We start from the raw sequence: 13481 nt of genomic DNA on the forward strand, positions 1-13481 counted from the left end.
GAGAAGAGAAGCATGCAGTAGTTGAGGAGGGTCTCCTCTGTATTACTAGCTGATGGTCTCTCACATTTTCATCTGGGTTTCAGCACATGCATGAGGTGCTCCAGAGGCTGGACCATTAGGGTGAATGGGGCCCAGTCTGCCTTATCACTTACAACCAATTGGGGGGGGGGGAGAGCTGCCTGTCATTGGCACTGGTTCCACCTATCGTTGGTCTCCCTGCCTTCATCCATACCAGTTCTAATGGGCACCAGCCACCACAGATGGGGCACTGAGCCTTGCCTCGGGATGGGGAAGAGATGTGATTCAGTTTGCATTTGAACTGACAAAATTTGCCCTTTCCAAAACCAATCTATGAACTGCGACACAGCCGTCTTTCAAAACATGCTGTGCAGTTCTCCAACCAAGCAACGTGTACAAAAATGCACATGCTTCTGTAAAGCATGCCTTAAAATGTGTACGTTAGTGAAAGTAACATGCAAATATGCCTTTTCATTAGGTGGGTTTGTTTTGCAAAAAGTGTGCTTATTGGGCAAAATTGCATGCAAAAATGTGTACATTAGGAGAATCAGAATGAGAAGAATCTTCATTGGCATCAGCCATTAGCCATAGCAATAAAATAAAATAAAATGTACTGAAGATAGAGGTAAAAACTTAATTATACAAAAGGTTTACATCAATGATCAGATAGATCTTATTCTAATTGCCCCTGCAAAAAATGCTGTCACCTGGTTTTCTTGATCTGCTAGGAGAAAATGGTTAAGCGACCTGGTATGGTAGAGGGGCAATAACCTCAAATCTTTTATAACGAGTGCAGGCTAGAAGCACACAAGCTACTGATTCAGTACTGCCATCTCCACATGGACATAAGCATTTTTCCAGTGGGATTTGTTGAAATCGGAAAAATCTGTGCTAAAATGCTGGTGGGTTTTCATGAAGTCTTAAAAGCAGCAGCAACTATTTTTTTTGCAAAGTGATGTGGAAATGTGGAGAACCGATCTTAAGATTGGAAAAATGGAAAACCCAAACCGGTGCCTTTGCCCATCCCTAGCTTTACAGAGGGGATGCTGAGTGTCACTTTCATGCAAAGGGTTAACGTGTGACTCAGCCGTATCCATAAGCAAACAACGGTAACAGGAGCAGCTGCCTGGCAGACAGGGTTATAGCTGGCACATGCCCCAGCGCTCAGGCACAGAGGCAGCAGCCCAACGGAAACCATGAAGAGCGTCCGCTTCCAGGTGGATGAGGACGAAGAAGCAGTGAGTCATGGCAGGGTAAGGTTTCCCAGGTGGAGTGATGCAGGGGTTAGGAGCAGGAGTTAGGAGGCCACTTGTGGCATTGCAGCTGCCTGCAGATGTTTTTAAACGCAGGCGACTAGCCCTGCCTTCGGCGCAGAGGGTCGACACACCTTTGGCAGCAGCATGATAAATACCATATTTTTTGCTCTATAAGGCTCACTTTTTCCCTCCTAAAAAGCAAGGGGAAATGTGTGTGCGTCTTATGGAGCAAATGCAGGCTGCGCAGCTATCCCAGAAGCCAGAACAGCAAGAGGGATTGCTGCTTTCGCTGCGCAGCGATCCCTCTTGCTGTTCTGGCTTCTGAGATTCAGAATATTTTTTTTCTTGTTTTCCTCCTCCAAAAACTAGGTGCGTCTTGTGGTCTGGTGCGTCTTATAGAGCGAAAAATATGGTACTCATTTGTAGCAAGAAAGCCCGCTATGGCACTTTGACAACTGCATGGAAGGGCCATGGCTGAGTGGCAGAAAGTCTGCTGTGCGTGATGCTCGAGGTTCAATCCCCAGCATCTCTGTGTTCTCCCTCTACTGTCAGAGTCAGTACGCCTCTAAATGCCAGTTTGCTGGAGAGCATTGCTGTGCACAGATCCTGCTTGTGGAGTTCTCAGGGGCTTCTGGTGGGCCATGATGGGAGCAGAGGAATGGAATAGATGGGCCTTTGGCCTGATCTAGCAAAGGCTCTCTCGTTCTTACTGAATTGCTATGGCTTCCACTCATGGGCTTTCAAAATGAAGGGAAGCAAGAGAGTCTGAATCAAGTGGTGGACATGCAAATGGTCACCAGTCGAAATCATTATGAGATTGTGGGGTTTGCACCCAGGCTCCAAAATGCCTTGCACTTTCCCAGGAAAGAGTTGGATTTGGGCTAAGTGCTTCACTGACCATGGAAATGCACTCTGCTTTCAGAGAAAGGAAGAGGAGCGCCGGAGAGCTGAGGAGGAGAGGAAAAAAAATGAACAGGTAACATGGGGGGCACTGCCCTCATGCCAGGCATGGATTGTAGTAGTTCCTCGGCTCAAGTAGATTCTGAACACACACAAACGCAAACAAGAATGTGTGTGCTTGGCACTTTGAAAAGAACCGAATTCTCCATGCAAATATAGTAACTTTGCATAATACAATGATTGCTGTTCCGTCCGGCCCCAGGAAGAAACAAGAAAGTATACAGAGCTCTGCAGCTCTGCCCATTCTGACCTCAGTTTAAGGTCCTATTCAGACACACTCTGTTTTCCAACTTTTTATCAGGCGTTGTTGCTTATAGGCTTTGAAGGAGTGTGCTTTTGTGTGTGTGGGGGGGGTGTGTGTGTTAGTATCCATGAGGTCTAGAAACATCTCTTTCTCTCTGACATGGAAGCTGAAATTCTCAGGCAGCTGGATCCTGTGCCAATTTCTGTTCTTTTCCTTTTGCTTCTGTGGAAATGCAGAGCAGCAACACAGCACAGATCATGGCAGAAGTTTCCTGGAAGCCAAATTCCTTCCTGCCTATCAGGAAAGCAGATACTTTGGAAACTTCCTCCTTTCCTTTTTTGCATGTGAGACCTAGCAACTAGTACAGGGGTCCCCAAACTAAGGTCTGCGGGCCAGATAAGGCCCGAGGGACTCGTTTATCCGGCCCGCAGCAACCCCCGCCGCCTGCTGCCGCCGTCCGCTCTTACCAGTGCTGCGCTGCACGGCTGCCCACTTCTGGGTCAGAGGAGCACTGGAAATAGCTTGTGCACATGTGCAAGCATTATTTGCGCATGCGCAAGCGTTATTTCTGGTGCTCATCCGGGTCAGAGGAGGCCCGTGCACATGTACACAAGCTATTTCCGTTGCTCCTCCGATCCGGAAGTGCTCCGGAAATAGTGTGTGCGCATGTGTATGGGCACGCGCTCCCCCACCCTCCGGCCCGCTGCGTGATTGGTGCTGGAGACACAGGCCTGAGGCGCAGTAAGTTTGCTGACCCCTGAACTAGTACCTTATTCTCATGCAGCCTGTGCATCTTTACTCTTGAAAGTCATTCCACATATGAACAACAGACCTAGATTTGTGACTGAGTTGTGCTTTGGCTTAACTTTGGCCGTGCTCAGAGATCTAAACTTTTTTTAGAGCAGTGAATGAATCTTGTATGGATTGGGTCCAGTGGAGGAGAGTAGCTGAACAGAGAGCAGCAACAGCCAGTGGGCAGGAGGCAGGCCCACTGGAAGGGGAGGGGGTCCACTGGGGGCATGTTGCCTAAAGTCCCCCACCACTGCAAAACCTAGATCCAGCACTACGTGTAAAGCTTGAGGGTTTATAGGCACTGTTTATTTATTTATTTATTTATTTATGTATTTACTCATTATCTAACTATCTATCTATATGCACTTTACACCAAGTAGTATACCGTATAAGAAAATAGTGACAAAATCAACAGTCTTTAAAAAAAACAAGTACACTTTATAAAATGACCAAAATTTTGATAAAATCAACATTTAGGCTTGCCTTAATTTATTTTCCTTTTTTTTAAAAAAAAAGCAGGCGTGAAAAGCAGGGCAATAAAGGTGGCTGCCCTTAAAGCCTATATTGGTTTCTTATGAGTCATGATTGCCACTAGAGACTCCTGGGGATTTGTAGTTTGTTGAGAACAGCTCTCACAGAGCTACAGTTCCCAAGGATCTGCAATGATATAGGGGGCTTGGTTGGCCCCCTGGTGGGTTGTGGGTGCTCAGTATATGCTAGATTGCACTGACCCTTGGTACTTCCTTGAAGTCGGTGGAGTAGATCTGGGTGAGAGATACCTTCCCAGGGCAATCAAGTCCAACCCCAGCAAATATTCCCGAAATGACCACAGAATCGTAGAATTGTAGAGTTGGAAGGTACCAACTAGTCCAACCCTACTGCAATGCAGGAATCTCAGCTAAAGCATCCATGACAGATGGCCCTCCAACCTCCACTTAAAAACTTCCAAAGAAGGAGAGTCCACCACTTTCAGAGCTCTTACCATCAGAAAGTTTTTCTTGATGTTTAGTTGGAATCTCATTTCTTGCAACTTGAATCCATTGGTTCGTGTCCCACCCTCCAGAGCAGAAGAAAATAAGTTTGCTGCATCGTCCATGTGAAATCCTTTAGATATTTGAAGATGACTATCATATCTCCTCTCACTTACCTCTTTCCCAGGCTAAACATACCCAACTCCCACAACCATTCCTCATAAGGCTTGGTTCCCAGACCCTTGATCATCTTGGTTGCCTTCCTCTGCACACCTTCCAGCTTGTTAATATCCTTCTTAAATTGTGATATCCAAAACTGGACACAGTACTCCAGCTGTGGTCTGACCAATGAGTCTGAATAATGCCATAAATTCATTATTGTGCTAAGTGAAGAGGTCTAAGAGTGACGCTCTATTTCTCTGGGTCCCACCAGGTACTGAGCAGACGTGAAGTGATGAGAGTTGCAAACCTGGAAGTGCCTGCAGAGTTGGTTGGACTCTTAAACACCGTGGCTGGTATGCTAATACAATTGCTGGGATCCTTCCTCTAGGGGGAGTTAATCCAAACCAGTGGCAAGGTGGGCAACTGGCCTTTAATTTCCTCTGGGATATTCCAGAACCTTTGCTTGAGATCTGTTGAAGGTATCTCACCATCATAGGTATCTTTGCAATAGAAGGCTTAAACCCATCCAACCCTGCCTATATATGATGAGCAATTCTTAACCCCGCATCAAGTGATGGATGAGTATTGGGGAGACTGTAACACAGCGAGCTGTACAGGGTTTCTACTCCATGCAAAATCCTGTCTATCAGGCTGCAGGGATATTAGGGCTCCATCTGCCCCATCCATTCTAAGTACTTTAAGCAGTCACAGCTTCCCCCAAAGAATTCTGGGAAGTGTAGTTTGTTACGGGTGCTGAGAGACACCTCCACTAATCCACAATTCCCTGGGTGGTTTAATCATCAATTCCTCTTTCCCTAAGAATACCCCTGCTTCTTAGGGTTTTATGAGAGCCAGGGGACATGAGTAGCGCTGTGGTCTAAACCACAGAGCCCCTTGGGCTTGCCAATCGGAAGGTCGGCAGATTGAATCCCCGCAGCGGGGTGAGCTCCTGTTGCTCTGTCCCAGCTCCTGCCAACCTAGCAGTTCGAAAGCACACCAGTGCAAGTAGATAAATAGGTACTGCTGAGGCGGGAAGGTAAATGGCGTTTCCGTGCACTCTGGCATTCGTCACGGTCCTCCGTGCACCAGTAGCGGTTTAGTCCTGCTGGCCACATGACCCAGAAAGCTGTCTGTGGACAAATGCCAGCTCCCTCAGCAAGATGAGCGCCACAACCCGATAGTTGCCTTTGACTGGACTTAACCATCCAGGGGTCCTTTACCTTTACCTTTTACCCGTATGAGAGCCAGTCCTTTCATTTATAATGTGGCAATTCTGCACATCTCTTTCCTCTCTGTTTCCGGCAGTTCACAAGCAGATTAATGAAGACTGTGTCACTCCCATCCCCCCTCCAAAGCTGCAGGCGGACCCCCAATTCACTCTGCCCCTTGACATCAACAATTACCCCATGAGCAAGTATGTGCAGACCCACTTCAAGGTAAGGATTTGGGTTTCTTATATGTCTAGGGCAAGTGACGGCAACATTCACATTCTCAGTCAGGTAGAATGTCCAGTTCCTGCCAGTGCTGGGTGGTGTGGCTGGAAGAGCTGTCCAGCAAGGCAAAAGTTCAAGGCAAGGTGTGCCTGAAGCAGCAGGGGAGCGAGAAGGACAGCGCAAGGGGCTGGCCAGCAGGAGCTGTTGCTTGAGCAACTGCCAGGCAGCAAACATAATGTTCTAATAGTTGCTCCTGCTGCCTGGTTTTAAGCTGCTTCTGCTTCCTGGAGCAACACCAGGGCCCCAATCAGGAGAGTGACGTGGTTCTTGTTTCCTCTGCTAATTTCCAGATTTAATCAACGTGCTCACCCAAAGCTTAAAAGTCTGAAGCAGTGATTGGGTGGGAATTGTCAGATAAATGCTAATGTTGGTTGGATCCCCAAATCAACATCCTCCTCCTGAGTAGGGTTCATAGACCTTGTGGTGTCAGAAATGCACAATACCTTCTTGTTTGAGGTTCAGCTTGGGTTCTTTGCTATCTCTATTCCTGGGGCCTGGGAGTGGAGGATTTGGAGCTGAGATGTCAGTTGGGGGCCAACGAGTCTCTTGATTCTGCAGACAGCCCACCCAAGAGGTGATTTCTGGGTTGGCAGTTTCAGGGTTTGTTAAACCCCCTCTGTCCAAGTACAGGCCTTTGAAAATTAAGGTGCAGATGATGAAAATTGAAAGTGCAGAATTACTAGGCTGCTGTCAGAATAAACTGTCTTTTAATTGCTGGCTGTAGATGTATTCTGATGTATTTTAATTACTGTTTTTAACTGGTTTGTTTTTGTTACTTTGTATTTTATAACGTTGTTTTTAAATGCTGCAAGCTACTTGGAATCCCTACTTTGGAGAAAGACAGGATATAACCTTAAATAATAATAAAATAATCATAGTCATTTTATTTGCATGCCACCTTTCCAGAGTTAAAACCATGTTCAAGGTGGCTTACAACATGAAAAGATTGATATAGTTACAAAAGTAGTCATAAACAATAAAAACAGCTCAAAAAGGGCACAACAAAACTGACTGAGTTCCACAAAAACCATAAATTATAATAAGATCTAAAAATAAAGAAACAAAGAATTATTATCGATAACAGCAGCAACCCCCCGCCCCAACAACAACCTCCCACTAAACAAAACCCCAGGCCAGAAGACTCAGCTTTTGTAGCTGGAGTCAGTCAGGGCCCTGCCCTCCCAGGCCAGGTGGAAAAGGCCTGCAGGGCAGAGATCAGATCTTCCAGGAATCACAGCCAAGATGGTCTCTGGTCTCTTCAGCATCCTCAGCCTTTGTAACTGGAGTCAGCAGTAAAGTATTCCTCCTACAAGGAGGTCTCATCTGCTTCAGGGTGTGGTCCTGACACAGCCATTCTCCAGTCCTGATACCAGAGATCTTTTTACCCAGAGGCAACAGAGACTGATATTGGGAAATTCTGCAGGCAAACCTGTTACTCTGCCATTGTGCTTTGACCTTCCTGTCCTCATAATAAATGGTCCCAGTGCACAGCAATGCGTTTCACATGATCGCCAATGGTAGATTTCTCATTCCAGTAGATCCAATTAAACAAGGCCACTTCTACCAATACAGTGAAGTGTAGGTTGCTGTCAACAACCCAGCACTGGGGTAAAGAGGTTTCCTTGGTGCAGTTTTAAGGTGGGTGGGAAATGTTGAGCCTGCCTTTTCCAGGAGCCCCCATGCTCAGTCTGTGGCAAAAAGTGGCTTTGGCTGGACTGTTCATAATTTGCCCAGATAAAAGGTGGCAACTCTTCTAGTTGGTGGCTTGAGCACACCGTCATTCTTGTCAAAAGAACAAACTGGTCCTTCTCTCGACTTGCTTTTGTGGCTCTGCCAAAATACATAGCTAAGCAGTGAAGCAAGGCAGCTGCTCTTACTTAAAAGCATTTCCCCCCTGCTCTTTGACTGAAAAATCCTACAACGATCACTGAGAAGATGAGCCCTGCCCTCAGGCCTACAATCTGAAAGTTGTGGCATTAAAGGAAAATGAATTGGGAGAGGGGGAGGGAGCAAACTCCGGTACTACTTTTTAGTTACGCAGCAAATGTCTAGAATGGAGGGGCAAAGCAAACTCCCTCCAGTGCTTCCTCTCTGATTGACAGCTAGGGCAAGGCTGGCCTTCCCTTTGCCATGAGTTTCTTCCTGGGAGAGGGCAGGAGCAGCTTCTCAGTGGCCCTTGGTCTGTGGTCCAATGTCAGAGGCCAGAAAGTGCAGCCCTAGTTAACATTCACCACCTCTCTTGTCCTACAGGAGCCACTCTTTGGGATGCTCACAAGGACTCTGGCATCCTCACTGACAATGATAGATGAGAGCCTGAGAGGAGAAGCTGTGTCCCTTTTCAAACTGGTAGGTGAAGAGGAATCTTCCTGATCAAATGCAGAGCATGAGTGTTGTGTCGTCGTACCAACGGCGGAGAGGGATAGGGAAGAAACATGGCTCAGTTCGCATGCAAACATGATTCACCAGAACAATATGAGAAACTGAAAAACAGCCATTTGGAAATCTCTGAATTTGCACATCTCCGAATTTTGCAATGCAATTCTCCGGCCAAGTAACATGTACAAAGATGCTGGAGCAAGGAGTCTGTAAAAATGCATCTGTGTTCCATGAGCTAGTTAAGACTCTCATAATTTCTCGATAGTTTCTGTTACATCATGTAGATGAGAGCCAATTCTGACCCATCTTGCATGCAAGAGCTTTAAGACTGCAGAGTAAGGAATGATGAGAACCTTTTTTATTAGTACAGTAGTAGTAGCAGCAGTAGTAGTCGTAGTAGTAGTACTATTAAAATTCCTATACCACCCTTCATCTGAGGATCACAGGGCAGTTGGCAATATAAAAACACAAAAATGCATAACATAGTAACAAGGAAAAAACAATATCCCCCATGGTATTTATTATTTATTTATTTATTGAACAACAAAAACAGGCAGTACATATGTAGAGGGGGGAAAGAAACATTAACAACAAACGAATATAAGCTAAGGCTTTCATAACTTTCTACTCCCCACTCCACAGAAGTATAAGACTCATCTAGACCAGTGTTTCCCAACCTTGGGCCTCCAGCTGTTTTTGGACTACAACTCCCATCATCCCTAGCTAGCAAGACCAGTGGTCACGGATGATGGGAATTGTAGTTCAAAATCAGCTGGAGGCCCAAGGTTGGGAAATACTGATCTAGACCACAGTGGATTCCACCCCAGAGTTTTAAGCTGGAGTTTTGGAGCTTTCAGCCCATCCTTTCTAACCCAAAACAATGAAACTGAATTATAGTAAACACAACTTGAAAAAAAGAGACAATACACATGTTTTGGTACACCAAGAATTCTATAATAAATATATATATATAAATTGCAGCACCTCTGGCTCAAAATCTCAGCCTTTAATGAACCTCACAAGGAGAGGGAGGAAGAGGGCGGCGGTTCTGTTGTGGCATGCTGGGTCTGTTTTTCTGGTCACTCCCTCTCTCCTTGGCAGATCCTCCGCTTCATGGGCGACCCCCGCCTCAACGGCACACAGGAGGTCCTCTTCGGGAACTACATCGTGCAGAAGGGGCTGTCGATCCCAAGCCTGCGAGACGAGATCCTGGCCCAGATCGCCAACCAAGTGTGGCGCAACACCAACGTCAACAACGAGGAACGTGGCTGGCTCCTGTTGGCCTCCGCCTTCAGTGCCTTTGCCCCTTCCCACAGCCTGGATAAATACTTGCTGAAGTGAGTGGCACCGGCTGGAAGAGCAGGGAGAGGATGAGAAGAAGGCTAGTAGCCGCATTGGCTGTGGTCTGCCTCCAGTGCGGAAGGCATTATGCTAAGGTTACCAGACGTCCCCGTTTCCCGGGGAGAGTCCCCGGATTTACCGTATTTTCTACTCCATAAGATGCAACTTTTTCCTCCTAAAAAGTAAGGGGAAATGTCTGGGCGTCCTGTGGAGCGAATGCACTGGACGGCAGAGGGTTCCCTCGGCTGCCGCTGCAGTTACGAGCTGAGGGATGCCTCCGCAGCCCTGAGCCATGGCTCCTGTCCGTTGCTCGCTGTAAATCTCTGCACAGCTCTCGCTTTTCTTGCTTTAAAGCAAGAGCAGCAGAGAGCGTGTCAGCGGCTCTTGCTCTGCTGGCTTTACAGCGAGGCGGGAGGAGGGACGGACGGGAGCCATGCAAGCAAAGTACCTCTCCCGGTGTCTCCTCCTCCTCTTCTTGCTCCGGCGTCGCCGCGCTTTACAGCAAGGCGGGAGGAGGGATGGGCAAGCAAAGTGAGAGCTGCACAAAGCGGGACAGAAGCCATGTAAGCAGCTCTCGCTTTGCTTGCTTTAAAGCAAGAAAAGAGAGAGCTGCTTACACGCTCTGCGCAGAATTTTTTTTTCTTCTTGTTTTCCTCCTCTAAAAAGTAAGTGTGTCTTATGGTCAGGTGCGTCTTACGAAGCGAAAAATACAATGCAGATCAGGCCCCATACAAAATCCATTGAGGTTGAAAAGTGTCCCCAGATTCATTGGAAAAAATCTGGTAACCTTACGTTATGCCCCTGAATACCAGCTACTAGAAATCATAGGTGGGGAGAGTACTCTTGCGCTCAGGTCCTGCTTGTTGTCTTTTGTCGAAGACATGTTGGAGGGTATGAACTTGTCATCCAGCTAGAAAAGCTTGTCGGAATAAAAATATGTTCAATAGTTCCTAGAAGGTATTACCATATCTTTTGCCCTATAGGACGCACCGTCCCGTAAGGCGCACCTAGTTTTTTTGGGGAGAAATAAAGGGGAAAAAATTAGTTCCCCTGACCCCAGCCCCCAAACAGGCAGCTCTCTGCAAGCCGTGGAAGCCCAGCGCTGGCTCCCGCTGCTTGTGGAGAGGTCCGCGAAGCCTGGACGCGCTGATCTCAGCGCGCGCAGGCTTCGGCATGCAGACAACTCTCCGCAAGCAGCGGGAGCGCTCCCGCTGCTTGCGGAGAGGTCCGCGGAGCCTGGAGAGCGAGAGGGGTCGGTGCGCACCGACCCCTCTCGTTCTCCAGGCTTCAGCGAAAGCCTGCATTCGCCCCATAGAACGCACACACATTTCCCCTTCATTTTTGGAGGGGGAAAAGTGCGTCCTATAGGGCGAAAAATACGGTAGCTGCTAGTGGGCTCCCAACATATCTCAACCGGGATTATGTTCCACAGAACAGGGGAGCCACACTGAAAGCCCTGCTCCATGTTACTGTCGAGCACGCTTCTGATTTATTTTTATTTATTATTTATTATAATTGATTAAATCTGTTAGTCGCTTGAACTCTCCATCCTTGGAGGGTTTTAAGTAGTGGTCGGATGGCCATCTGTTGTGTATTATCTCGTTGATAATTCCTGCACTGCAGAGGGTTGGACTAGATGACACTAGGGGTCCCTTTCTGACTCTACAATTCCGTGATTCTATTATTCAAACAAGCAAACAAACAAAAAGCACACATAGATACATTAAAATCAAGAGGGAAAAGAAATACCGTATTTTTCGCCCTATAGGACGCACTTTTCCCCCTCCAAAAATGAAGGGGAAATGTGTGCGCGTCCTATGGGGCAAATGCAGGCTTCAGGAAGCTATCCGCAAGCCTTGGGAGCCCAGCGCGACTTCCCTCGGGCTCCCAGAGCTTGCGGATGGCAGCCTGCGGGCATTTCAGGGAGGTGGGGGAATTCCCCCATCTCCTAGAAAAGCCAGGAGAAGCCATGCAGCTCTTTTAAAGAGTGCACGGCTTCTGCCGGTTTTGCGGGAGGTGGGGGAATTCTGGCTTGGGGACAGCCTTGTTTGCCTCTGCAGGACAGGGGGGTGAAGGCACCCTGCTGCCCTGGAGAGGCTTTGCGCGCAGCCGTCCCCAAGCTAGAAGAGCGAGACGGAGCCTTCCGTCTCACTGTTCTGGTTTAAGAACAGCCTTGCTAGCCTCTGCAGGACAGCAGGGCGAAGGCACCCCGCTGCCCTAGAGAGGGTTTGCGCGCAGCCGTCCCCAAGCTGGAAGAGAAAGACGGAGCCCTCTGTCTCGCTGCTCTGGCTTGGGAACAGCCTTCCTTTGCGCGCAGCCATCCCCAAGCTAGAAGAGCCAATAGAAGCCGCCCAGCCCCTTTAAAGAGTGGCGGCTTCTGCGGGAGGTGGGGAATACTCCCAGAGTTTGCCGGGGATGGTGGGGGAAGGCTTGCGGATAGCAGCCTGTTCTGGGGGCTGGGGTCGGGGGAAGCTTGGGCTAACCCTGCCCCAGCCCCATGCCTGGGGGGGGGAGAAGAAAAATTATTTTCTTTATTCCCCCCCCCCAAAATAAACTAGGTGCGTCCTATGGGCCGGTGCGTCCTATAGGGCGAAAAATACGGTACATTAAAAGCATCCCAATCACCGCAGATAGCTAAAGGCCAAAGGCCTGGTTATAGAGGAAAGATTTTGCCTGGCACTTATGTAAGAAAATGTAATGAAGGTGCCAGGCGAGTCTCCCTTGGGAGAGCATTCCACAAATGGGGAGCCACTGCAGAAAAGGCCCTGTTCTCATGTTGCCACCCTCCAAACCTGTCAAAGAGGGGACACACAAGGAAGGGGCGCACAGATAATTTTAGGCTTCAGTTCAGACTTGGCCAGTCTAGCTCAGTATTGTCTACATACCATCCTTCTCCAACCTGGTGCCCTCCAGATGTTTTGAACTACAACTCCCATCACCCCTAGGCAGCATAGTTGTGTGGTCTGGAGCCGTGGGCCCTGCCTGAAGGTGCAGGATCCTAGCACCAGGCTCTACTCCCCGCTTGGCTTATTTATTCTCTGTTTTTCCTCCCCTGCAGATTTGTTTCCGACTACGCTTTCGACGGCTACAAGCCCATCTGCCAACACAAGCTCATGCAAGCCATGGCCCAGGCCCAGGACGGTGCTGAAGGCGCCCGGGCCTACCCACCCACCCTGCTGGAGTGGGCAACCAGCCGGGACAGAGTCAACATGGCCCTGGATGTTTACTGTTTCAATGGTGAGAGCCCTGGGTACCCAGGAATCAAGGTGCAGAGGGCAAGAAATAGGCTTGGATTATGAGGACAGGGAGGTGATAGCCCTGTCTAAGGAACTGTCTAAGGAGCCCCATTGCCTCTTTCGGCCTAATGGGAACCTAGGAAGCTTCCTTATGCCTAGCGATGAGGGAGAAATGAGGTCCTATCCTTTGAAACTCACACTTCCCTGGATATTGCAATGCAGGTCCCCAGCCAGGTAATGTTTACGAAAATGCATATGTGCATAAAAACACATATATTAGCAAAAAATAATAAAATACAAAGAGGCATTATATTAGGGAAGATTGCATTGCGAATGTGTCTACACTGGGAGAATTCTGCACTAAAATTCTGGTGAATTTTCAAGAGGGCTTAAAAAAGAAGAATCAGGCCCTTGGTTCATCTAGCACAATATTGTCTACACTGATTGGCAGCGGCTCTCCAAGGTTTCAGATGGGACATTCGCAGCCCCACCTGAAGATGCTGGAGACTGAACCTGGGACATTCTTCATGCAAAGCAGATGCATTACCACCGACCTACACCCCTTCCCCAAATATAATAATAATAATAATAATAATAATAATAATAATAATAATAATAATAATAAAATTGAA

General features: G+C 47.9%; 1 protein-coding gene across 1 annotated transcript in view; it reads left to right on the forward strand.

The window, feature by feature from the left end:
- Positions 1-13481, forward strand: part of LOC309357091 (unconventional myosin-XV-like) — a 100464-nt gene that overhangs the window by 30624 nt on the left and 56359 nt on the right. The window contains exons 24-29 of the mRNA XM_081889025.1: positions 2197-2250; positions 4675-4756; positions 5709-5839; positions 8147-8242; positions 9374-9609; positions 12672-12850. Coding sequence (XP_081745151.1) covers positions 2197-2250; positions 4675-4756; positions 5709-5839; positions 8147-8242; positions 9374-9609; positions 12672-12850 — 778 coding nt within the window. The remainder of the gene's footprint in view (positions 1-2196; positions 2251-4674; positions 4757-5708; positions 5840-8146; positions 8243-9373; positions 9610-12671; positions 12851-13481) is intronic.

The sequence above is a fragment of the Podarcis melisellensis genome, assembly GCF_964234715.1.
Source record: "Podarcis melisellensis genome assembly, chromosome: 14".
NCBI lineage: Eukaryota > Metazoa > Chordata > Lepidosauria > Squamata > Lacertidae > Podarcis > Podarcis melisellensis.